At 42.8% G+C, this 26,138-nt stretch overlaps 2 protein-coding genes and 1 long non-coding RNA gene across 3 annotated transcripts; 2 read left to right on the top strand and 1 right to left on the bottom strand.

Moving 5' to 3' along the window:
• The first annotated feature begins 7,455 nt into the window (after window positions 1-7,455).
• On the top strand, window positions 7,456-7,951 carry LOC124163058. The gene is made up of 2 exons (XM_046539842.1): window positions 7,456-7,573; window positions 7,659-7,951. The coding sequence occupies exons 1-2, from the start codon at window positions 7,498-7,500 to the stop codon at window positions 7,949-7,951; spliced, it is 369 nt and encodes a 122-aa protein (XP_046395798.1). The 5' UTR covers window positions 7,456-7,497.
• Window positions 7,952-12,801: 4,850 nt separating this feature from the next.
• LOC124162759 lies at window positions 12,802-13,620 on the top strand. The gene is made up of 2 exons (XR_006865662.1): window positions 12,802-12,894; window positions 13,392-13,620. It is a non-coding gene; the product is annotated as an uncharacterized LOC124162759 (long non-coding RNA).
• Window positions 13,621-13,967: 347 nt separating this feature from the next.
• Window positions 13,968-16,828, bottom strand: LOC124162758 (putative nuclease HARBI1). Its single transcript, XM_046539396.1, has 3 exons — window positions 16,456-16,828; window positions 14,660-14,948; window positions 13,968-14,495 (listed from the first exon to the last, which is right to left on the bottom strand). Exons 1-3 carry the CDS (start codon window positions 16,644-16,646, stop codon window positions 14,487-14,489), a joined length of 489 nt encoding a protein of 162 aa, XP_046395352.1. The 5' UTR covers window positions 16,647-16,828; the 3' UTR covers window positions 13,968-14,486.
• Between the last annotated feature and the right edge of the window lie 9,310 nt (window positions 16,829-26,138).

The raw sequence follows: 26,138 nt of genomic DNA, 5'->3' as shown, positions 1-26,138 counted from the left end.
CCTTCTATCGCGACCTTCTATCGCGACCTTCTATCTAGGTGACCTTCACCTAAAAGGAAGCCAGTCAGTTCGAGAGTCCGTCCTTCTCTATTGTCGCCTTCGCCTTCGATTAGAAGGAGATATTGGGGCCGATTGTGTAACTTGGCTACCTTTCGATCGTTAGAGATCCGTTCACTCTCGATTGAGTTCCCCGTATTCGAACGTTAGCTGTAAGTGCGATTGTGTATGGACGATCGTCAACAAGCAATCGAAAGTTACGACGTCATATTTACTTGGAATTGGGAATACGTTACGCGATTGTTTTCCTTGGGCGCATGCGCAGTAAGGCCGAGAGTGGCTGCTGTGCTGGTGGTTGTGTTTATTTTGAAAAGCGAAACTAATTGTAAGTTAACAATATTGGTTTCAGAGACAATTGGTCAATTAGGTTTATACTATTGAAAGAATTTAACTTTGCGTATAAATCAATCTTTTTCAATTCAGTATTAAATACCTTCCTTTCCGTTGAAGCGTAGCTGATATTTGGGATAAGTAGTTTTTACTCAGATGCTGCTGATTATTTTGAAATGCAGCGGTAAGTGTCCGTTTCGTTACTTTTCCAATTCGCTAAATTATAAATTGTATCATTTGTAATTGACTTAATTCATTTAGAGTAGTAGTAGTAGTATTTGGATTTAGGGTGCGTCGACGGCAAGGTCATTTTGCACCACTACTGTGCTATTTAATTACAAAAGTTATGTATAAAGTAATCTACTGCATCTGATGTCTTCGTTGAAAGTGTACATAATTAGACTTTATAAAAAAATTTTATTTCTCTGAGAAACCGAAATGTACAGATTAAGTTGGTAGGGTGGTCTCCTAAAAGGGTTTTTAGGTCTCCCTCTAGATTATTTCGTCTTCGCGCTTCGCGGTACTTAACACAATCTAGCATGTTGTGTCTAATACTTAATGGACATTTACAATCCCCACATTGGGGAGGTTCCTTCTCTTCAGTAAAGAGATACGCATGGGTCAGGGGGCTGTGCCCTATCCTCAATCGTGTAAGTACTACTTCCTCTCTCCGATTACTACGAGCTGAGGAGGGCCACGCTGCTACCATGTCCTTGATGCCACGGAGCTTGTTATTATTTAGAATCCTCCATGAGTCCCTCCATTTTCCAAATACCACGTTTCTTAGAGATGCTCGTAAGTCCTCGTGGGGAACCAGCGTTGAGACAAGAACTTCGTCATTCAGAGCTTCCTTGGCCATAGCGTCTGCTATCTCATTCCCGGCTATCCCCTCATGTCCCGGTACCCACAGAAAATGGATATTCAAACCCTTTCTCGAAAGGGTCAGCAGGAGAGTGTATTTCTTGCACGATCGGGTGCACGGGTGAGAAGCCAGAGATGGCTTGTAGCGAGCTCCTGGAGTCAGTGCATATGACAAAGGAGCCGCCGTGGTCACCTAGGGCTTCTAGAGCTGTCCTTATGGCATAAAGCTCCGCCGTGTACACACTGCACATCGGGTGAAGCTTTGCTCTGATGTTCCCGTGGATAGGGGAGAACACTGCACATGCACAAGCAGAGTTATCTTTCGAACCGTCAGTGTAAACGGGGGTAAGGTTGGGGTGATGCCATCGGAACATGGCAAACAAACGCTGGTACTCCGAGGGAGTTGTGGAAGACTTCGGTCGAGATCGTGAAAGAATATTCACCACCGGAGTGGGAGTGATCCAAGGGGGGTGTTCCGAGAATGAAACAGGATACACTTCAGGTAGCGTGAATTCGCATGCGCGAATAAAATCGTTAAAACGAACGCTTACTGGTCTGGTTGCTTTAGTCCTTCGGTTAAAAACATTAATAAAACGGGGTTTAAAAAGTAAACTATAACATGGGTGACTCGTCATTGCTAAAATTTTGGAAACGTAGCTACAAAGAAGCCAGGTCCTTCGGTAGCATAGAGGAGGCTCGCCTGCGTCGGTATATATGCTGGGAATCGGGCTGGTCCTAAACGCCCCAGTGCATAGTCGCAGACCTGCGTTGTGCACTGAATTAAGTGCTTTCAAATACGTCTCGCGAGCGGACGCATACACGAATGAGCCGTAGTCTAATTTCGACATTGTGGATCTCGTCGGGTCCTGGGGACGTGTCGTGGGAGTCATGGATGGCAGATTTCAGCTCCCAAATGGTAAATGGCATATTGTAGTCTGCCGTTGTTTTAGGCTCCATAAAGGATATAGGGACGTTCTCGAGCCTTTTCTTGAGGGTCGCAAAAGAAGGTTCATAGCATTCGTCGCTGCTCACTTGGGCGAGTAATTGGGCGAATACGTTCCCTATCGCAGCTGGAGAAGTGATAACCTTTCCTTCGACTTCTAGGAAGGATATACCTAGATGCTGGCTGCTACCCGATATCCTCCTCACCTTACGCCATACCTGTGCCAGTGGAGTCCTGTGGTTGACACCGGAGACAAAATTCATCCAAGAAATCCTCTTTGCGTCCTTTATTACCTGACGCGCTTTCGCTCTTAGTCGCCGAAAAGCGGAGAGATTATTTGCTGTAGGATACTTGTTGAAAATTCGGAGAGCTTTCTTACGTTTTTTAATGGCTTCTGCGCAGGTTTCATTCCACCATGGCACAGCATTTCTTGGAAGGATGCTTCGAGATCGTGGTATGCTAATTTCGGCGGCTTGAATGATGCTGGATGTCAAAAGATTTACGTTTGTTACACAGTCGTTGTTTTTATCCCACACGTAGTTAAAATTTGAGTTAAAAAGATGCCAATCAGCTTTCCGGACAATCCAACAGCCTGGTCTAATAAAATCGGGGTTTACATTTTGCTCCCTTTTGATTAAAAGGGGAAAGTGATCGCTCCCACTAAGATCCTTATGCACAGAGAGTTTGAGTTTATTGACCAAACTAGTCGATACAATACCCAAGTCAATGGAGGAAGAATCGCCGCTATAAGAGTTAAAACGGGTTTTCTCGCCGTTATTGAGTAAAAATAGGTTAAAATCACTAATAAAACTTGATAAAATACGTCCCCTGCGGTTGCACTGTCCCGGGGTGCTTCCCCATAGCCGATCGTGAGCATTAAAATCTCCGAGTAAAATAAAAGGCTGAGGTAGCTGGTGAACAAGGGATTCTAGATTAAAACGTGTGACGGGTGCACCCTCCGGCAGGTAAACGTTGCACACCGTTATCGCCTCGGGAGCGTGCACCGTCACCGCTACCGCTTGGAACGGTGTGTTAAGATTTATTCTGGAGGTGTAAAGTGCCTCCCGAACAAAAACCGCCACTCCACCATGGGCTCGTTGGCCGCTGGTATCGTCCAATCTAAAAGCGTTAAAATGTTTTAAATATCCCTTGTCCGTGTCCTTAAAATGTGTTTCCTGCAAACATATACAGGACGGGTTAAAATCTCTGATTAAAATGTCTAGCTCCTCCTTATGCCGATAAAAACCGTTACAGTTCCACTGTATGATAAAAGCCATTAAAAATTGATAAAAATTAAATAAATAAATAAATAGATAAATTAATTTGAAACTGCCCGAGGGAGAGTCAACGCTTAATGCGTCTTCTCTCCTTAGCCTTCGCCCGGATGATTTCTGACTCGGAAATATATTCGTCTTCTTCCATAGACTCTGGTTGGCTACGCGTAGGCGAACCAGATGGACCCGGGGACTGAGATTTTCCACGCCTGCTTTGCGTGGCCACGGTGGGTGTTGTGGTTGGGTTCTTCTTTGAAGAGCCCTGACTAGCATCTTTTTTTTCCGGCGGTGTGCCCTTCTTCGTTGCCGGCTTGGTAGCCTTATCCGGCTTGGCTTGCTTTGCATTCTTAATAGTATGTTCTTCCTTATTTTTCTCTTGCGAGTCTGTATTGTTATTTTTCTCACTATCTACTACGGCAGCATACGAACGGGAGAACGTAGGCGCGATGAGTGTTCTGTATTTCTTTCGTGCTTCTTGATATGGCAGCTTTTCCACGGTCTTTATCTCCATTATTTTTTTCTCTTCTCTCATCTTGGGGCAATCTCGAGAATAAACCGGATGTGATCCCTCGCAATTCACACAGGTTGGTGCAGAGGTGCACGCGTCACCTTCGTGTTTATCTTTACCACAGCGCGGGCAGGTGGCCTTGCCCTCACATCTGGTAGCGATGTGGCCGAAACGCTGGCATTGAAAACACCGCATGGGGCTAGGAATGAATGGCCTTACGGAAACAGATTCGTATCCCACATACACCTTGTCAGGAAGTTTGTCACGACAGAAAGTGAGGATGACGGACGTGCTGTTGGTCAGCTCACCGTTCCTCTTTGTCTTTAGACGGCGGCAGTCTATTACACCCTGAGACGCCATCTCACTCTTTATCTCTTCTTCAGAGACGTAGAGCAGGTCGTAGTGCGAAATGACTCCCCGACATGTATTGAGTGTTTGGTGCACCTGGACCTTAACGGGTATTTCGTTAAATTTTGTCATTTTCAATAACTTTTCGCTTTGTGTTTCGTTGCTGGTTTTAATTAACAGTGATCCATCCCTTAATTTTTTGGCCGATTCTAAGTCACCGGGTATCGCTGCCGACAGAACTCGTCGTATTAGAAAGGGAGATACCTTTGTCAGGGTCTCGCCATCATTAGCACATCTCATAACAAGGAATTTCCGACATGCGGTAGACTTACTTTCTCCCCCGCCCACTTCCGGACGGGATCTTTTCGTTGGAGGAAGAAAGTTGTTATCCATGGACTCAAAACAGAAATTCATCCCCTGGGCTCCCCACCCACCACGGAGCCACACATTCGGGACGCCACACCGAGATCCGGTGTGGTCGCCAGGGCTACCCGAGGGATATAGGAACCTTGGATAGGGGATCTCTTTTGGGTTAGAACCTCCAGCGCGGGGGCCCTCCGAACCCACGCACCTTCGGCCGCCCTACGGAGACCCCCATATCTCCAGCACTAACCCGTCCTGGCGTACGCTCGGAAGGAGCCGCCAAGCTCCCCAGCCGCCAGGAGCCGATTGACCGAGCTGGGCTCTTCTCGGCCGCCCGTTTTTCGGGGAATCCAGGGCCGAAGTGGGGTGTTGAACTCCGGCCCATACCGGGTTTCCGACGCCCAGCTGGGTGCCGGAGAACTCACCCACCAGGATCCCCTTCTCCCCCTTGTACGGGTCTCCACGCACGGCAAACACGTGGGTGAATCTGGACGCCAGATGTTTCGGCTACTCAGCACAGCAGAGTCACATGCTGTCTGGACGCTATCCTAGCGTACGAAGGGTTTTTTGACGAGGTTGTCTCCCCGGTGGGCTCGGGTCCGTGGGGGCGCGACTCCCCAAAGGAAGAGATTACTCTCTTCCCCCCGTGCGGGGATTCATTTAGAGGAAATATATGAACGGATATTCGATATTGATAGGCTCTCGTCTTCGCCTTTGTGTGTCTGCAAGGAGCAATGCCGCAGAATATTGAATATTTGCAAGTAATAAAAACTGACGAGTGTGAATAAGTACGACGTCTTAACAATAGTCGTAAGGTAAACAGTTAAAAAAGCACGTAACTCATGAAATAAATAAGTACGTTAATATTCTCAATCAAAAACATTCTCATCATCACAAACCTTTCACCTATTACTTGAAAGAAAAGGCAAATATGCAGAGTCATCTTTGATATCTCCTCTCGTCTCAAACACCCGAATATCACTTCAAAAAATTTACCCTTTTTGAGGAAACCATATCGCATCAGAGACATTAATTGAAGTACATAAACCATATAAATTCAACTTAATTTAAGACGTCATTGAGAAGTTAAAATAAACTATTTGAATACATAAATCATTTACTTGTCAATAACTGCCCGATGATCCGAATTAAATTAAACATTGTAGGGAATATAATTTTGGCAATGTATTATAGCACAACTATAATTTACCTAATATAATATAGTGGAACCACGTTTAAATCAAGCATACAAAAAGGATAATTTCATTTGAATTGCACACACATTACATAGCGAAGCAATTGTAAACGTCCTCATCTTTGTATCGTATAGTAAACTAACACGTACAAATTGTATTTATCGATGTAATTTCACTACTTATTCACGTTATTAAAAACATAACACAATGATGTATAAATTAAATAGAATGTTTAATTCACTTAATTCCACATGAGTTAATTTCATTTCAAATGCACACACATTACACAGCGAAGCAAATGTAAACTTGCTCATCTTTATACCATAGTGAACTAATACGCACAAATTGCAATTATTTATGTCAATTCACTACAAATTCACGTAATCAACAACATAACAATAGGATTTATAAATATTATCGGTAGCATAATTCACTTAATGCCAAATAAAGGACATACAACGAGAATATGAAAGGAAATAAACATTTCTACTCCATCCCAAACCTCACCTGCGAACGATTCGAAAGCCTTATCGTCAAGTGATGTGTTGACGAAGAGATGCTTTCGATCGAGAGCCGGAATACTTTCGAACGTAAAGTTACACAATCGCTCCTTCAATTGTTTTCGAGTTGTTGATCAAAATTCCACGGGAACCGGATCGTTACGTTCGAACGTAAAGTTACACAATCGGCCCCCTGGTTTACGTTCACGGACTGATCCGTTCACTCGGCCAGAAAAAAGCGAAGCGTTACGGAGGTAAATAAGGTTGCCGCCCATTTCGAAGTTAATTAAAATCGAATTATTCCGTGTGACGCGACAGTGACTGTAGGTCCAATTGTTCGAGGGACAATGTTAATTATATTTTCGCTTTTCTTTGTTGCACCTGAATAGGTTGTAATTACTAATTATTGGAGTTCCCTCGCAATAACAATCAAAATTCAATCAATCGGAAAACTAATCACGCAGAAATAGACAGACGCAATCAGAATGGAGTCGAGGATGACGGTTGTGGAAAAAGATTTGCTGGTAGCGTTAGTTATTAAAAATAGGGATATAATAGAGAATAAAAGGACAGATGCTGTGGCGTTGTCTGATAAGACACGATGCTGGAGAAACATTGAAGCTGAATTTAACGGAAATTCTCAAGTCGTGAAGGTAGGTAATACTAGAGTTATTGGCTGGTCGTGTACATTAGTAATCTATTGTATTACTTGCTCAAAGAAATGTTGTTATTTAATGACAAAGTGTGTTATAGTGCATTAAAATAACATATATTTTTAAACTTAGTTAAATTTTTAATAAGACACAATGTTTCCGATGTAGTTTTATGCATAGCGCGTAAAAATGAAATGCCGATGATGTGCGAATAAATATATGCGGCGATGTAGGAAGTACTCTTTGTTTAATTGAAGTGAATTTCACTTTAATAGCGAAATTGGAAGCAACTGAGGAAGGCATGGGACAACGTGAAAACGAAGAGGAGGAAGGCCCAGGCTCAGGAAACCCAGCGGAGGTTGGCCACAGGCGGTGGGCCATATGTACCGCCTGTGCGCGATCCCAACCCTGAGTTAGAAATAGCCATCCCATCACTGTCACACTGTGAGCAGAATGTTGGGGATATGGATGACGATCTCCTGGACTCGCCTCCTATCCCCAACGCGAGCAGTGGGCACACGGAACTGGAGTATCCAACAAGTAAGTATGTGCGATATTGCTTGTGGTAATGCATTACCTATCGTTATCGAAATTATACAATAAATTTCCTTTTTTCTTTTCAAAGTAGTCGAGGCTCCACCGTCAGATGTTCCGTGTGCCACGACAGTGATGGGAGGTCCGATAAGGACACCATCCTCCTCTGGTGGCATGACCAGAGGAGCTGCTGTAGAGAGAGAGTTGCAGGACCGGCTTGAGGGCTTGAAAACTTACAACGCACACCGCGATAAGATTCAAGCCCTCAGGCAAGAGACAGCACAAGTGGAGCTGGCCACAGCCAAGCTGGTCCATGACTTCCAACTGCGGAAAATGAAGCGAGACGAAGAGACACAGTGTTGCACCTTCGGCATGTCAACATAAATGAACTGTTTTTAGATTTAAAAATGGACTGTATTTATTTGTTTGATTTCGTCGTTACAAAGTGTTTTTGAAACTTCCGTATGCTGTGGAACAAGCACCTTCCACCGACCGTCGCTCTCTTGTGACTGACTGCGCAGTCGTTCCTTTCATAACACCGTCTCCTCTCCCTTCCCCTTCCGGGGCACTCCTTACAATACAATCCCCTGCCCGGACACCCCAAACGGGGTCCATCCCCTTCTGGGGCACCACTCAGTCACTCACGTCCATTTCCATCCATTTCATTGCCGTAACATACCCCCCACTGTAAACAAATGGTTTACCAAAAAATAATTGAATACATAGCACAATACTGAGATAACTGAGACAATTAACTGAGATAGCAGAATAAATTGAATGAAAAGTTAAAATTACAAAAAACAACAGTAACTTATTTGTCCATTGGCAAAACACACACTTTCGTTACTGGACGTTTAAAAACTCCTGAATTTGTTCGCACTGATACTACTCGCACAACACCATCAGTTCCTGGGTGTACCACGTCCACGAGTCCTATCTTCCACTGAAGAGGTGGAACGTTGCTTTCCTTCAGGAGTACCACTGCCCCGGGTTGTATGTTGCAGTGGCGGTGGCTCCATTTCCCACGCTGCTGTAATTGGCATAAATAGTCAGAAGACCATCGGTGCCAAAAATGTTGGAGTTGCTGCTGCAAAAGATGCCATCTGGAAGTCAATCTTACTTTCTTAAATGTTAAGTCTGGCTCAGGAATGGCTGTTAAAGGTTCTCCTATGAGGAAATGGCCTGGGGAGAGATAGGTTAAGTCAGAGGGATCATTTGAGAGGGAAAGGAGTGGTCTTGAGTTGAGGCACGCTTCTATCTGTGTTAACAGAGTATACAGTTCTTCGAACATAAGGCAAGAGTTTCCCATAATTCGACGAAGGTGATACTTCATTGACTTCACTCCCGCTTCCCACAATCCTCCAAAATGCGGGGCACTAGGGGGAATAAAGTGCCATTTGATGCCTCTTTTGGATGTTTCGCTGCCGACCACTTCTTTGAATTGTTCGGACTTCATGAGATGTTTAATTTCGCGTGCAGCTCCAATAAAGTTTGTTCCGTTGTCTGACCAGATCTCAGAGCAAAGCCCTCTTCTGGCTATAAACCTTTTAAGTGAAGCTATGAATGCATCAGCCGTTAGATCACTCACTAATTCTAAATGAATGGCTTTAGTTGCCAAACAAATGAAAATACATATATATCCCTTCACCTTCGTTTTACTTCTTCTTGAGCCATGCTTTATGTAGATTGGTCCTGCATAATCTACTCCACTATTAAGAAATGGGCGAGAAGGTTTGACTCTTGCTTGAGGTAGCTGTCCCATCAACTGATGCGTTGCTTCTGCCTTTAGCTTATAGCAAGTAATGCAACGGTGAATTATTTTCCTTACTGCACTCTTGGCGTTGACTACCCAAAATGTTTCCCTAAGAGATGCAAGAAGTAGCTGGCTATTGGCATGTAACAGTCTTTCATGTTCATTTTTTATTATTAGATGAGTTAAATGGTTCCCATTTGGTAGGATGATTGGATGACGTTTTTCAAATAACATGAGTGAATTCTGAAGTCTTCCTCCCACCCTGATTAACTTGTGACCACAGATGAATGGGCTGAGATTTTTTAATTTGCTTCCCTTCTTAACTTCTCCGGAGGTCTCTAATTGATGATACTCATCAGGATACTCTTTCTGCTGAATCATCCTTATTAAACAGTGAAGGGCATCCCTTCTCTCCATAGGAGTTAAAGTTCCTATGTTACGTTTTGATTTGCAACATCTGGTATTGGATATGAAACGAAGACAGAATGCAACTGTTCCTTGCAGGCGCGACAACGTGGAGTAGTTTTCGATCGTTACAAATGGGTTCATCTTTGTGGTGGTTAATGTGGTAATGTGATGAGTCAACCTTGATTTTCTTTCTTCAGGAATGTCCTTATTGCTGAAAACTTCAGGCAATAATGACGGCCACGAGGATGTTGGTTTTGATAGCCAAACTGGTCCATTCCACCACAAGCGAATGTCCTTAAGTTTTTTCATATGACCCAAGGATTCATACTCGGACATGAAAGTATTGTATTGCTGTCGCAGATCAAATTGTTTTTCTAGTCGCCTTTCGAGTTGCAGAAAGCGATGAAGAGTGTTTTTATAGGACTCGCCTAGTTGCTGAGGATCGGTCCTTAAAGGAAGTTTCACCATATAATTTCCCGATGGATTTCTAATCGTATTCACTTGATAGTGTTTCTCGCATTGCCCTTCCTCCAGAGACATTAGTGTGGAAGGTAATTCCTCCAATTCCCAAATTCTTTTTGGTTGTTCCTCCAGACCTTCTTCCTTTCTCACCACAAATGTTTGCCGTGTTGTTTTGGTAGAGTCGACCACTGGAGTTGGTCCTGATAGAATCCAACCTAACGCCGTTTCCTGAAGAACGGGATAATTTCCTACTCTTGTTCTTTTTCCTGGTCGCATAAGATGGAAGAAAACTTCAGCACCTATTAATAAGTCTACTGGCCCTGGTGTGTGAAAATTGATGTCAGCGAGTTGAATATCGGTCGGAATACCCCAATCATAGTTCTTGATATGTACTGAAGGAATATTTCCAGTGATTCTTGGAAGAATTGACAAAGTTAGATCGAACTTGTAATCATTTGTACAAGACAAAACTTCTACATTAGTGGCATATTTAGTCTCTGAATTTGATGAACTAATTCCTTGAATCGATATGTGATTGCGAAACTTCTTTAATCCTAATCGCTGAACCAATGCTTCAGTCATAAAACTTGATTGTGATCCTGAATCTAGCAATGCTCTGCAATTTTGATACCTTCCATATCTGTCACGTATCCTCACCATGGCAGTGGAAAGACGGACTTGAGTATCTGGTTGAACCTTCAATGAGCAGTAGGTTTTGACGTTCTCTGATGACGAAGAATCTGATGATCTTTTGTAGCTAACCTCCTTTGGTTGCATGCCAGACTGATGATCTAGAGTATTATTTGTACCTTCTTCTTCTTGATTCCTGATGAAAACTCTGTGAAGAAGCGTATGGTGCCTCATATTGCATTTCTGGCAGTGTTTGGAAGTACACTGACTAAGATTGTGACCTGGACGTAAGCAGTTGAAGCACAATCTATTCTTTTTTACCATATCTGTTCTCCGTTGGACATTAAGGGTGCGAAACATGGGACATTGGTACAAAGAATGTTCATTACCGCATGCCACACATTTATTATTCGTAGCAAAGTACGCCTGCTTATGAGACCAATGCTTTACTTGAGTGGGGGCTGATCTCGTTTGCTTTGTATGAGTTGAATCCACAATTTCTAATTCTTGGCACCTTTTTTCGATGAAAGAAATTAAGTCAGTTAATCTTGAGAATTTATGGGTGTCCGTTTGAGCCTCCCATGCGTATCTCGAAGTGTAGTCCAACCTTTCCAGCACTATTTGCGAAATTAGTATTTCATGAATAGGTGTCTCTAAATTCAGCGCTTCTATGGCGTTCGTGTTGCTCACTAGTTGATTAAGAAGGTGTCTTAATTCACGTACAGATTCCTTTCTAATGTGAGGTAAGTTAAGCAATGAGCTAACATGATTTATAGCAATTAGCCTAGGGTTATTGCAAATGAGTTCCCAAGCTATGCTGAAGTTGTTACTTGTCACGGGAAGATTTTCTATAAGCGCCTTTGCCTCTGCTGTAAGCGAACTTAGAAGATACTGAAATCGTTGGATGTTGTCCAGGCATTCGTTTTTTATTATTAAACTTTGAAATATGTCGTGGAAATGCATGAACTCAGTCACTAGACCCGAAAAGGTGGGGATTTTAATGGTTGGCAGCCGTGATAAGTTGGCAACTGCCGCAGACGTCGCTTCGCTTCTATCTGATGCAACGTGTGACGATGGTGGTGTCGGTGGATTTAAATTTTCAATTAATGACAAACACTTTGCTTGTATTTCGTAGTAAGATTCCTCGACAGCTTCTCTATCACCACTGTGATCTTCGTCGTCGTTCAATTCCAATTTACGTTGAATCTCATCGTATTCTTCCCATATTTTAGGAAGACGTTCTAATCTTACACGCACTGAATTCATATTGGATGACTGATCAAATGAATTGATGAATGTGCGAATTCTTGTTAAACTTGCCTTGACAATTCCTCTTTGTTTAATGAGGTTTTTACGTTCAGAACAATCCATAATTAAAGAAAGATGCGTGCAAAGGAATGGTTGAGGAAATGATTGTTCAAGAAAGGAATAAGGAATAAATGAGCCAGACTCACTCTACTGCCAAGTGATGTCCGTCGCCAGGCCGTCTCGCCGCTGCAGAAGGAAGCTGCCGAGATGATGCAATCCTTATCCCGGGTTGAGTCTGTACGGCGTCGTCGCAGCGCGCGTTGAAAAATGCGAACGAAAAACTTTCTAGTTGATCTCTATCCGGCCCGAAGGACCAATTTTATGTTGCACCTTCGGCATGTCAACATAAATGAACTGTTTTTAGATTTAAAAATGGACTGTATTTATTTGTTTGATTTCGTCGTTACAAAGTGTTTTTGAAACTTCCGTATGCTGTGGAACAAGCACCTTCCACCGACCGTCGCTCTCTTGTGACTGACTGCGCAGTCGTTCCTTTCATAACACCGTCTCCTCTCCCTTCCCCTTCCGGGGCACTCCTTACAATACAATCCCCTGCCCGGACACCCCAAACGGGGTCCATCCCCTTCTGGGGCACCACTCAGTCACTCACGTCCATTTCCATCCATTTCATTGCCGTAACACACAGGTTCTGCAGTTGGAGGTCTTGAGACTGCAAAGGATGCAGCAGAAGCAGGCTCTGGCGCAACAAAAAAGGATGGATGACCTCCAAATAAAAATTAAGGAGCAGGAGTTGCGCCAGATGATGGTTTGCTTTACCATATTTTGTTTTGTACTTTAGTGGTAGAAGTTGCCAGGGTAATAATTTACGTGAGGTATTTTAAAACAAATTTAAAAGGAATCAGAATGAAAATTTTGTTGCTCAAAGTTCATGTCTTTGCTAATGTATGTGTGAATTTAATGTCTTAACATCAATGGAAAGATGGCTTCAGGCTTCATTTATCTTTACCTTCATAACAATAATATCCATTTTTGAGACAGGCTGTGATATCGATTCCTTTCCAAGTTTACTTATTAAAGGAATATTGCATAGTTCCTTTGAAATAGATGCAAAGGATGAAGTTGCATTGATGCAAAGGATGAAGTTGCATTGAAACAAATGAAAATCAATGATTTTAGCAATATTTAAATGCATGCACATATGTTGGTTGAAGAAAGTATTTTCACTTATAATGGGATGATTTAGCAAGCAACATTTTTTTAATATTAATATTTCAACTAATTCTAAATTTTCCCCATTTTTAGGAGAAGTAGTGCTCCTGTTGCCACCTTTGCATGGCCAGCTCCATTCTGCTGTCCTGGAACTCTCTCTCTCTCTGCAGGATGTTACTGATGGTATTCTTGTGGATCATGGCTATCTCCAATTCAGGATTCCATTGGGTTTCCTGCCGCTTACATCCTCCTCCCATGCCTTCCTCAGTTGTATAAGACCAGCATCGTACCTACTCATTCAACGTCACATAATCTGTCCTAATATTCTCTATTATATCCCTATTTAAGTAACCAGCTACCTTTAAAAAAATATTTTGTAAAATTCTTTTTTTATTAAATAGTACAGTAGAGAAATGCACTGAAAACTCTTTCATTCTTTGTTAATCCCTCTTTTCTACCCAGGAAAGCGGCTTTCCTTTTTCGAAACCTTTCAGCAATATATGGCAGTAAGGAAAAAATGAAAGGTAACCAAATGAACAATTTTGATAAAGAAATATGCAGTATTAGCTATATCTACTATAATCATCCAACTTAAAAGAAAAAAATCATCGTGCCAATGGTTAATGTCATCAGAAAGGGAGCCAACATGGGCCAACAAAAACACTGCAGTTAACTGTAATTTGTTTTTTATTAGAATAGAACAACCTCGATGATTTCATTAAATATAAATTCGACAATCCTCACAACTCAGCTCAGTAATACATAAGGGAAGGTGAAATCCAGTAGATAATACTCGGAAAGGGAACTTATGATGGTATAGGATTTCAGAGAGACAGTGACTGATGCACAGCTACCATGAATAGCAGTGGAATGCCTGTACCAGCAATATTAGAATCACTGATGACCATGGGGAAAAGACTTGACAGACGAGGAATTCACAGCCATCAGAAATGTTCCCATGCAACAGCTAATTTCCCTGACACAAATTCCCATTAAAAGACTAGGAGGCGAAGCAACAGGCATCGGCTTAAAGGAACAGGAATAGAAACTATGGAGATGTCTGCAAACAGCAGGGGTCCATCCATGAAGCACAATTTCCATAACAGCAGCTGAAGCACATATTTGATCCTGGACAAATGTTAGGAAGACTGTGGTATCCATTACTGACTTACTTATTCACACCAGCTGTCAACCCTCCTGTAATGCAAATAGAAGAATATTAAAACACAGAAATATATTATTTCCTAGTTATTAAGTGAGGATAATTGAAAATTTCATGAATTAACTCTTCCAGAATTAGAATATATTGAAAGACAGTTAACATGAAACTTATTTATTGCAGCAAAGCCATTCACACTTACCTCTGAAAAGTGTCTCTGGATTAGTGCAGCTCTTTCTGCAGCTCCACGACCATTATGACCCCTATACACATGAACAGGAACATCAACCACAGGTATCATGCGCTCCTGATCAGGGATAGGGGCATGATGACGTACAGCTACATTATGTAGAACTGCACAAGCCAAGATCACTTTCAGGGAGGTTGACAATTTCGTCCTAAGCTTCGTTGAGAGGCATGGGAATCTCCGCTTCCAAATCCCAAATGTCCTCTCAACGATGCTCCTGGTCCTGATGTGCGAGGTGTTGTATCTAAACATAAGAAGAATTACAATATTAAACTTTCATTCAGTGATTTGGATAAAATATTATAAAGTTGTTACTTTGCATCAATAATAAGGAAAGGTATAATGTTTAATGCATGTGAGGAAGGATGGATTCCCAATACGCATGCATTAAATGAATGGCAGTATTGAAAAGGTTGTTAAGTTTACCCTATCACTACCAATAAATTGTTTTTTAATTCTAAAGATCCCATTAATGACGAAGAAATGGTAGTGTTTATTTCATGAGATGTAACACAAATGATTATAATTTTTGCTGATCAGACTGGGAGAAAATTTATCTATGGGTTGATGAAAATTTCACACATGACATAATAGTGTGGAAAATTATTATAGCCGATTGTATCATTGCTATCGATGAACTTCCACAAAGTGACATCGTCAACCATCGATCTGAGATTGTTAAGCAATATTCACTTCAAAATGAGTGTTAAGTAGGTAGTTATTTAGCATCCCTAATAAAATAATGAGCGGTAAAGTGGTAATTCAAAGTGATTACATCTAATAATTTTTCATATGCAACAGGTCTGTTAGGTATTATCTTATTCAATCATGAATGCACTTCATTCTCTTATTGGAGATCAACTTGGAATGAACTTAAACACTTGATTTTAAGTAATATCATGATCATCACAGGTTTTTCTTTAGTCTGTTTAAATGTCTGTGAGAAGAACATACGAGTGAAGCATTAATTGAAATTAAAAAAACTCAAATAAACCATTAAACATTACCAATTTTTTGTTACCTATTATAAAGAATTTGTCCTTAAAAAGATTAAAACAATTAACAAGATACCAAACATGGCCTAGGATATCTTATTTCAGCAATGACTATGAGTAGGTCATCAAGCAATACTAGAGCATCAAGGATCAGATTTAAAAACACATACAGCATTTTTAGGGTCAGGAAAAGGATTACCTAATTCAAGCCCATTTCAAAAGAAAGATAAATAATATGTATTTTAATTCTATATGGTCGTAAAGAAAACTCAAAAAAAAGTTTTAAACCAGTAGTGTACCTCTTTTAAAATGGATATGAAATGCATGAACTGTTCCTTTAAGTGTAAGCATCGTAGGACTTGAATAAACCTATCTTAGCCAGGCAGTGGTACATTTATCTTGTTATCATAGAGACAATAAGTCAAAGTGTATAAGACAGTATGAATACCTTTCTGAATATAGTACTCAACTACAGCTGATATGATCTGTTTCATTTGCACTTTTCCAATAATTTTTTTTCACTATGCCATTTTATTTTTAAGCATTGATATTGCATCTATGTAAGAGAAAAACAGCGTGCCATGGCATAAAAGGTCATCATTACCACCATTAATAAGGATTACAATTAAATAGTCTCCCTACATACTCTAAAAAACTCTATCTAACATAATAGCATGAATGATAAATATAGATAACTGAAAAAATACGCCCAAGGTACAGAGAAACATAAAAATCATAATTAATAGGAATATTTACCGCCTTTCAGGACCAGTTGTAGGATGTAAAACTGGTGTGAATAAACAAGGAAGTAATGGATAGCCACTATCCCCTAGAAGGATTCCTCGCATCTGCCCAGCTTCAAATCTGTGCTTAAGCCTACTGTTATGGAATATACGTGCATCATGCACGGGTCCCTGCCATCTGCAAACAATATCCATAATTTCCATGGATGGTCCCACCACAACCTACAAAGAAGGCACTATGAGATTACAAAAGAAGGCAGCCTATGAATTACAAAAGGATTATTACATTATAAATGGATGCAAAAGTAATTTCTATACGTAGAAACTTTATTTCCATGTAACAGTATTGTTTTCTACAAGCAATGCAATACCTGAACGTTCATGGAGAGCCATCCTTTCCTGTTCCTATTAACATACATTATTATTATTTATATACATCTTTTAGGTTAGAACCTCCAGCGCGGGGGGCCTCCGAACCCACACGCCTTCGGCCGCCCTACGAAGACCCCAATATCTCCAGCACTATCCCGTCCTGGCGAACGCTCGAAGGGAGCCGCCAAGCTCCCAAGCCGCCAGGAGCCGATTGACCGAGCTGGGCTCTTCTCGGCCGCCCGTTTTTCGGGGAATCCAGGGCCGAAGTGGGGTATTGAACTAGGGCCAATACCGGGTTTCCGACGCCCAGCTGGATGCCGGAGTACTCACCCACCAGGATCCCTTTCTCCTCCATGTACGGGTCTCCACGCACGGCAAACACGTGGGTGAATCTGGACGCCAGATGTTACGGCTACTCGGAACAGCAGAGTCACATGCTGTCTGGACACTATCTGAGCAAGCGACGGGGTTTTTTAACGAGCTTGTCTCATCGGTGTACTCGGGTCCGTGCGGGCGCGACTCCCAAAAGGAAGAGATCACTCTCCTCCCCCCGTGCGGGGCGCGGTTTGAATGTCCTGCACAATAGGGTGCATCGGGAATATAGCGGAGATAGATTGCTGCGAAGTCTTTGAGTCGGTGCATTTGATGATGGTAGGGTTTCAATCGTCGGCGACCATCACCAAAGCCATCTTAATGGCGATGAGCTCCGCTTTGTATATGCTACACAGCGGCCTGAATCGCGTCCACATGATGCCGTGGTATGCCGACGACACTGCGACGGAACAGTCTGCTTCTGACTTGGATCCGTCTGTATACATGAGTCGACTGCCCATACGGCAGCTGACGAATTCATTAAAATGGCACTGGTACTCTTAGGTAGTGGAGTATGCTTTCCTTAGTCCTTTAAAAGCATCATAAATTTTGGGAGATGGAATTATCCATGGTGGAATGTCGGGGTATACGATTGGAGAAACATCCGGGAATTTATTCCGCAAGCTTCGATGAACTCTTTCAATCATGAACATAGTGGCATAAAGGCTCTCATTCTTATAATAAAAATTCCTCAAAACTTTGGATTGAAAACAGATTTAAAATACGGGTGACTTCTTAAGGCTAAGATTTTCGCCGCGTAGTTCAACAACTGGATGTTTCTTCCGACGGCTTCATGGCATCGCTTCTCACAGACATTCTGGCTCATGGGACTGTCCGGACGCTACCCTAGTCGTATAAGGTTTTTTTACGAGATTGTCTCCTCGGTGGGCTCGGGTCCGTGGGGGCGCGGCTCCACTAAGGATGATATCACCCTCTTCCCCCCGTGTGGAGAGGAGTGAATGCTGTTCCAGGAAAGCTGAAGATGTTGGCGGATAGGTATCATGTATCCACCTTCTACATTCCTATTGCCAGGGATGCTGGATTTATACACGTGATAGAAAAGAGAATGAGATAGACAGGCTACTTTGTAAGGAGGTGCAAGGCACACTAAAACTACAAAGGCTAATTACCAACCTTTGTCGGGATTCGGGAATGGTCCGATCGGGCAAAAGTACATGAAATACGAAACATGATTGTACATGTGTTTTCATCGATTTTATTCATTATTCCTGCATTTTAAATATTTTTTTTTATTTTTCCGTCTCACAAATATGTATGGTATATATTCACCCCGTGCGTCAGGTATGCGTTGATATGACCTCATTGGTCCTAGCGTGGTATGTTTTTGTCGACTTTTTTCTAAGTTTAATCCTTTTTTCTAAAGTTAACTTCATTAATGAATATGTTTGCGTTACGTGACACATTCATGTTTTAACTAGCCTGTTTTCTAAGGTGTGAAGAAACACTAATCCAGGCGCAGTCTTACGCGATGTTGGTGATTAACGATAAGTACTTAGAAGTGGAAGACAAATAAGGCACTCTACGAGTGACGAAGCTTCTCCTCCAATTGGTGATCTTCATCATGCAACTAGTCAACGGCGAGACGTGAAATACACTAAGCCGCTCGCCTCCAGCCTCCCTGCCGCCGCAGCTTCTCCTCCAATTGGTCGTCTTCATCGTGCAACTAGTCAACGGCGAGACATGATACACATTAAGCCGCACGCCACCCGCCTCTCTGCCATCAACCGCGCATTTGAGGCAGTGTTTCGGCTTGAAGGAGTCAATATAGGGGAAAACGATTCAAATTTTTGTTCTGGAGGCTTTGACATGTATTTTTTACCCTAGGGAACGTTTTATCCGGGTCGAAAAACTCGACATTAAATATTACTACAATTCATAACTGCATGCCCTATAAGCTCCTCAAGCACGGCGCAGGCACATCCATGGTCGCGCCAATATTGTAAAATTTTTATTTTTTTCTCACCAAATTGCACATTTTTAGACCACGGATTCTTAAATCAGATTATTTTTTTTAAATAAGCGCCAGCCTACCAGTCACCAAGAGTTTCTGGACGGTAGGGAAGATAATTGGAACAATTACATTTTTGTTTACATGGGGTGCTATAGCATTTAGCTTTCAGTTTTAATAGTAGAAGCCCATTCTGAACATTACAGCCCTTTCCTTATCAGCTTCTGTTTAAATTGATACATAATATCTGTTTTTTAGGCTTCATAGTCCTAGTAGTAGTAGTAGTAATTAAATTTAGGGTGCATCGACGGCTAAGTCGTTTGGCACCACTAATGTGTCATTTATTTCCAAAACTTATGTAGAAAGACATCCACTGCATATGGTGGTACCGAATACTGCTTCTGACCAGTGCAGGAAGAAATGGTGTTTGCTCAGGACCAATTATTTGGGAGAGAGGAGGAAGGCGGTGTCCCAAAAAAAGTAGAGTAGGTGTAGAATCGGTAAATATATATATTATATAATAACAGACCTTTCACTGATGATCTTGTCATACCAGCTACGTTTTTGCATACACTATAAATTGATTGCTCCAGGTTTTTGTACACCTCCATTTTTTATTTTACTGAGCCATCATACACTGATGATACACGTCACCCTGGGAAAGCATCTCGACTGTGAATGAGGAATTTAAGGTAGGTTTTATCCTTCCTTAAAGATTTTGTATATAAGATATCTTGTACGTTACGTGAACATTTAAACATCCGCATAATAACTGTCTTCTTCAGTTAAACTTACTTCATACTACAGTGGATGATTAAACCTTTTAAAATAATTAAATGGATTAACTTATGGATGAATAAGATGACCAATAACTATTATAATACTGTGCCTAATTCACACAAAATTTATTGTCACAGACTACTTCGCGCGCCCAGACAGACGCGTCGTAGGGGTTCTTAAAATTGACTCGTGGCCAGACGAGTACATAAAACTCCCATAGTTCATCTTGGACCAAATAAGTGCGCGATATAATAAAAGCATCATGTTGCCGTCGGCGCCCCATGAGGAGTGGGTTAAAAACTTTAAAATATTTAGGGTCCTGGGACAATTATTTCTTAAAAACTGAATATGATCCCGCCAATGTAATCGGTGGTCTTGGGTCATACCTAGGAACCGAGCCGACTCCACGCACGGAAGGGGTCTGCCATCCAGTTTTAAAACTGGAGGGGCAAAGTAACCTCTCTTCCGGTGAAAATGCACACATTTGGTCTTTTCCGGTGAAAATTTAAAACCATTCATCCGCGACCAGCTGCCTAGGTTATTTAATGCTAGCTGTAGTTGTCTGGCTACCGATACAAGTTTGGACGACCGGCAAAAGATTGCCAGGTCATCCACCAACAGCGATCTCATCGTTGGGGCTTTGACACAATCAGCCACGTCATTGACGGTTATCGCAAAAAGTGTCACGCTCAATACGGACCCCTGTGGTACCCCATTTTCCAGGGTATAAGATCGCGATACGTCTCGGCCTATTCTGACCTTAAAAGGTTCGGTTCTTTAAAATATTTTCAATAAATATTGGCAGATGGCCTCTAAAACCCCATTTGTGGAGCGTCAAGAGTATTTTTCGGCGACAGACCCGGTCGTAAGCAATCTCTAGATCAAAGAAAATACCAAAAACGCGCTGACGAAGGACAAAGGCCTCCTGGATGTAGTTCTCTGTCCTTACAAGGTGGTCAAATGTCAATCGGCCGCATCGGAAGCCACATTGGACATTGGAAAGAAGGTTTCGACGCTCCAGCCACCAAACGAGTCGTCGGTTAACCTCTCTTTCCATTACCTTACACAGACAGCTGGTGAGAGATATTGGACAATAGTTGTTTGGATCGGATTTATCCTAAAATTGGAACAACTATAGATTCGCGCCAGGACGGTGGAAAGCTTCTCTCTGGCCAAAGTTGATTAAAACATGAGAGAACTTCCAGTAAAGCTCTCTCTGGAAGATTCCGGAGAAAGGCATTATGGATCTCGGCCATCCCTGGAGACGTGTCACGGGAAGCTGCGAATGCTGATTTTAGTTCCCAAAGGGAAAATGGGACATTGTAGTCCGCCAGAGTTCTCCTCTCAGCAAACGGACGTATGTGCGATTCGCAGCGTCTCTTCAAGGATAGGAAGGAGTCATCATAATTGGCGTTGCCGCTAATGTTAGCTAGCTGCCGTCCGAATATCTCGCTGATGGCGGACGGTGAGGTTATGATGTTGCCGTTGTTTTTAATGCATGTGACTCCAAAATGATGGTAATCACCACAGATGCTCCTTTCCTTTTTTCACACCTGCGACACTGGTGTCCGGCAGTTTATCCCGGATACAAATGACATCCAGGAGTCCTTCTTCACCTCATTGACCACCTTTCGGGCTTTGGCTCGAGAACGGCGAAAGGAAGCCAAATTGATGGCTGTTGGGTACTTTTTTTTAATTCTTAGCGCTCCCTTGCGTGCCTGAATAGCCTTGGCGCAATCGTCCTTCCACCATGGAACGGCAAGCCTCAAACGGGCGTGTCCTGACCTTGGCACACTACTATTTGCACATTCGACGATACTGTTTGTCAAAAAATCAATATTCTGGATACCACAGCGGCCTTCGTTAAATGTAAATGGAATGGTTCTTTAAAAAGAGCCCAGTCGGCTCTCCGCATACTCCAATTGTTAGGACGTAAAATATTGGGGTTTAAATCTTCCTCTCTATTAATAGTATAGGGGAAGTGATCACTCCCATGAAGGGACTCCCCAGTGGCGATCATAACTGTTCCGTGTGCCCGTTGGCCACTCGTGTCGTCAAACCTAAAAACGTTAAAACCACTTAAAATACCCTTGTCCGTTGCTTCAAAATGAGTTTCCTGTAGGCAAATGCACGTTGGATTAAAATCACGCCGATTTGCCGTTTCGATCAAAAGGGACCCATCCCGTAACTTTTTACTATATCCCCTGGCACCGTAGCAGAGAGCACTCTACGAATTAAGAAAGGGGACACATTTTTTAGTGTTCCCCCTTCCTTCTGACATTTCATTATAAGAAATTTATTGTTTCTCATTCCTCCTCCATTCGTTTCCGGACGGGATCTTTTCGTTGAAGGTAAGAAATTATTATCCATACACACATACAAAATTCATCCCCTGGGCTCCCCACCCACCACGGAGCCACACATTCGGGACGCCACACCGATATCCGGTGTGGTCGCCAGGGCTACCCAAGGGATATAGGAACCTTCGATAGGGGGTCTCTTTTATGTTAGAACCTCCAGCGCAGGGGCCCTCCGAACCCTCACGCCTTCGGCCGCCCTACGGAGATCCCAATATCTCCAGCACTAACCCGTCCTGGCGTACGCTCGAAGGGAGCCGACAAGCTCCCCAGCCGCAAGGAGCCGATTGACCGAGCTGGGCTTTTTCGTTTCGGTTCGTGAGCGTTTTTCGGGGAATCCAGGGCCGAAATGGGGTATTGAAATGGGGTATTGAACTCCGCCCCATACCGGGTTTCCGACGCCCAGCTGGGAGCCGGAGAACTCACCCACCAGGATCCCTTTCTTCCCCATGTACGGGTCTCCACGCACGGCAAACACGTGGGTGAATCTGGACGCCAGATGTTACGGCTACTCAGAAAAGCAGAGTCACATGCTGCCTGGACACTATCCGAGCGAGCGACGGGGTTTTTAACGAGCTTGTCTCCTCGGTGTACTCGGGTCCGAGAGGGCGCGACTTCCAAAAGGAAGAGATCACTCTCCTCCCCCCGTGCGGGGCGCGGTTTGAATGTCTTCACAATAGGGTACATCGGGAAAATAGCGGAGATAGATTGCTGCGAAGTCTTTGAGACGGTGCATTTGATGTTGGTGGGGTTTCAATTGCCTGCGACCATCCACAACGCCATCTTAATGGCGATGAGCTCCGCTTTGTATATGCTACACAACGGCCTGAATCTCTTCCACATGATGCAGTGGTATGCCGAGGACACTGCGCAGGCACGGTCTGCTTCTGACTTGGATCCGTCTGTATACATGAGTCGACTGCCCATACGGCAGCTGACGAATTCATTAAAATGGCACTGGTACTCTTAGGTAGTGGAGTATGCTTTCCTTAGTCCTTTAAAAGCATCATAAATTTTGGGAGAATGGAATTATCCATGGTGGAATGTCGGGGTATACGATTGGAGATACATCCGGGAATTGTATTCCGCAATCTTCGATGAACACTTTCAATCGTAAACATAGTGGCATAAAGGCTCTCATTCTTATAATAAAAATTCCTCAAAACTTTGGATTGAAAACAGATTTAAAATACGGGTGACCTCTTAAGGCTACGATTTTCGCCGCGTAGTTCAACATCTGGATGTTTCTTCCGACGGCTTCATGGTATCGCTTCTCACAGACATTCTGGCTCACAAGACAGTCCGGACGCTACCCTAGTCGTATAAGGTTTTTTTACGAGATAGTCTACTCGGTGGGCTCGGGTCCGTGGGGGCGCAGCTCCACTAAGGATGAGATCACCCTCTTCCCCCGTGTGGAGAGGAGTGAATGCTGTTCCAAGACATCTGAAGATGTTTGCACATAGGTATAATGTATCCAACTTGTACATTCCTCTTGCTAAGGATGCTGTGAATTTATACACGTGATATAAAAGAGAATGAGAGAGACAGGCTACTCGTGATGAGGTGCAAGGCTCACTAAAACTACAGAGGCTAATAAACAACCTGTGTCGGTATTCGGGAATGGTCCGATTGGTCAAAAGTACATGGAATACGAAACATTATTATTCATGAGTTGTCATAGATTTTTTCATTATAGTTGCATTTTAAATACTATTTTTTTAATTTTTCCGTCTCTCAAATATATATGGTATATATTCACCCCGTCCATGCGTCAGGTATAACCTCATTGGTCCTGACGTGGTATGCTTTTGTCGCCTATTTTTTCTAAGATTATTCTTCGTAAATGAATATGTTTGCGTTACGTGACACATTCATGTTTTAACTAGCCTGTTTTCTAAGGTGTGAAGAAACACTAATCCAGGCTGTCTTACGCGATGTTGGTGATTAACGAGAAGTACCTGTACAAGAGGGAGGCACTCAACGAGTCGGCGCCGCAGCTTCTACTCCAATTAGTCATCTTCATCATCAACTAGTCAACGGCGAGACGTGATACACACTAAGCCGCACGCCACACGCCTCCCTGCCACCAACCGCGCCTTTGAGGCAGTGTTTCGGCTTGAAGGAGTCAATATACGTGAAAACGGTTGACATTATTGTTCTGGAGGCTTTAATATGTATTTTTTACCCTAGGAAACGTTTTATCCGGGTCGAAAAACTCGACATTAAATATAACTTAATTCACAACTGCATGGCTCATAAGCGCCTCAAGCACGGCGTAGGCACATCCAACGTCGCGTTAACCTCCACATTTTTCATTTTATTTCCTCCCAATTCGCACATTTTGAGACCAATGATTCATAAATCAGATTATTTTTTTTAAATAAGCACCAGCCTACCTGTCACAAAGAGTTTCTGGACTGGAAGGAAGCTATTTGGATAAATTAAATTTTTGTATACGTGGGGTGCAATAACATTTATCTATCCGTTTTCGAAGAACAAGTCTCTGCGGCAAATATTGATTCAGGTAGCACTTGTGGAATACGAATCCAGAGAACATTGCATGCAATGAAAGTAGAATATAAGCGGGTACGGCATATCTGGGCAGATCCTGTAATACCTTAGTCACTACAGTGTTAATGTTTGGTTGTGTTTATACCTCAAGATGATGAACGTTAAGTACCTGTACAAGTGTACGAAGAATGAGCCAATGTACGAGTCGGCGCCGCAGCTTCACCTCCAAATGGTCATCTTCAACATGCAAGTAGCATGAAGCAACACTAATCCAGGCGCAGTCTTACCCGATGCTGGTGATTAACGATAAGTACCTGTAGAAGTGGAAGACAAATAAGGCACTCTACGAGTGCCGCAGCTTCTCCTCCAATTGGTAATCTTCATCATGCAACCAGTCAACGGCGAGACGTGAAATACACTAAGCCGCTCGCCACCAGCCTCCCCGACGCCGATGCTTCTCCTGCAATTGGTCATCTTCATCATGCAACTAGTCAACGGCGTGACGTGAAATACACTAAGCCGCTCGCCACCAGCCTCCCTGCCACCAACCGCGCCTTTGAGGCAGCGTTTCGGCTTGAAGGAATCAATATACGGGAAAACGGTTAAAATTTTTGTTCTGGGCTCTTCAATATGTCATTTTTAACCTAGGAAACTTTTTACCCCGGTCGTAAAACTCGCTATTAAATATAACTAAATTCAGAACTGCACGCCCTATAAGCACCTCATGCAGGGCGCAGGCACATCCAACGTCGCGCCCACCTGGAAAATTAACATTTTAAAAAAGTCGAGGCAGTGCCAATGTACGTGCAGTTAGATAAAATAAATTACTTTTCGTGGTCGCCGGCCACCAAAGAAATATCGCGCCAAAGAGGTAGCTCGATGGCGGTGTCCTCAGGTTATTTACAAGGCGATGCCGATGAAACGGATACATTGTGGTCCGAAGAGATTTTAAAAAATGATAAGGTAGTGTCCATCATATTGTTAACCATACATTCGAAGACGTTAGATTTTGTCGGCGAGGTAAATGTCGCACATTTTATGTGGAACAAGCTAAGAATATTGTATACTTAGGCTATACCTATTAATCAAACCTTATTGTAAGTTTCGGGTTACGGGTGTGTCCACAGCTAATGTCATTAGCACCACGCGCAATCAAATAGCGGTATAAGCATATGCTTATATTTCATTTTGGTGGGTCACTTAAGATTGATATGAAGTTAAGCCAATCAAATCGAATTAATAACATCAGTTTTCTTAATGAAATCTATGACACGGCTTAGGCGGTCAGGGTCATCGCCCAGAATACATTCTAGGTTGCCCTCGACGCCTACCCTG

This window comes from Ischnura elegans, chromosome 7 (genome assembly GCF_921293095.1).
Source record: "Ischnura elegans chromosome 7, ioIscEleg1.1, whole genome shotgun sequence".
NCBI lineage: Eukaryota > Metazoa > Arthropoda > Insecta > Odonata > Coenagrionidae > Ischnura > Ischnura elegans.
Note: the sequence above shows the minus strand (reverse complement) of the source record. Positions and strands in the feature narration are given on the sequence as shown.

Coding starts and splice junctions, on each gene's coding strand:
- LOC124163058 (XM_046539842.1), top strand. CDS start 7,498: ATGGATGACGATCTCCTGGACTCGCCTCCTATCCCCAACGCGAGCAGT. Junction 7,574..7,658: donor GGAACTGGAGTATCCAACAA/GTAAGTATGTGC, acceptor TTCTTTTCAAAG/TAGTCGAGGCTCCACCGTCA.
- LOC124162758 (XM_046539396.1), bottom strand. CDS start 16,646: ATGGAAATTATGGATATTGTTTGCAGATGGCAGGGACCCGTGCATGAT. Junction 14,949..16,455: donor ACAACTGGTCCTGAAAGGCG/GTAAATATTCCT, acceptor TCTTATGTTTAG/ATACAACACCTCGCACATCA.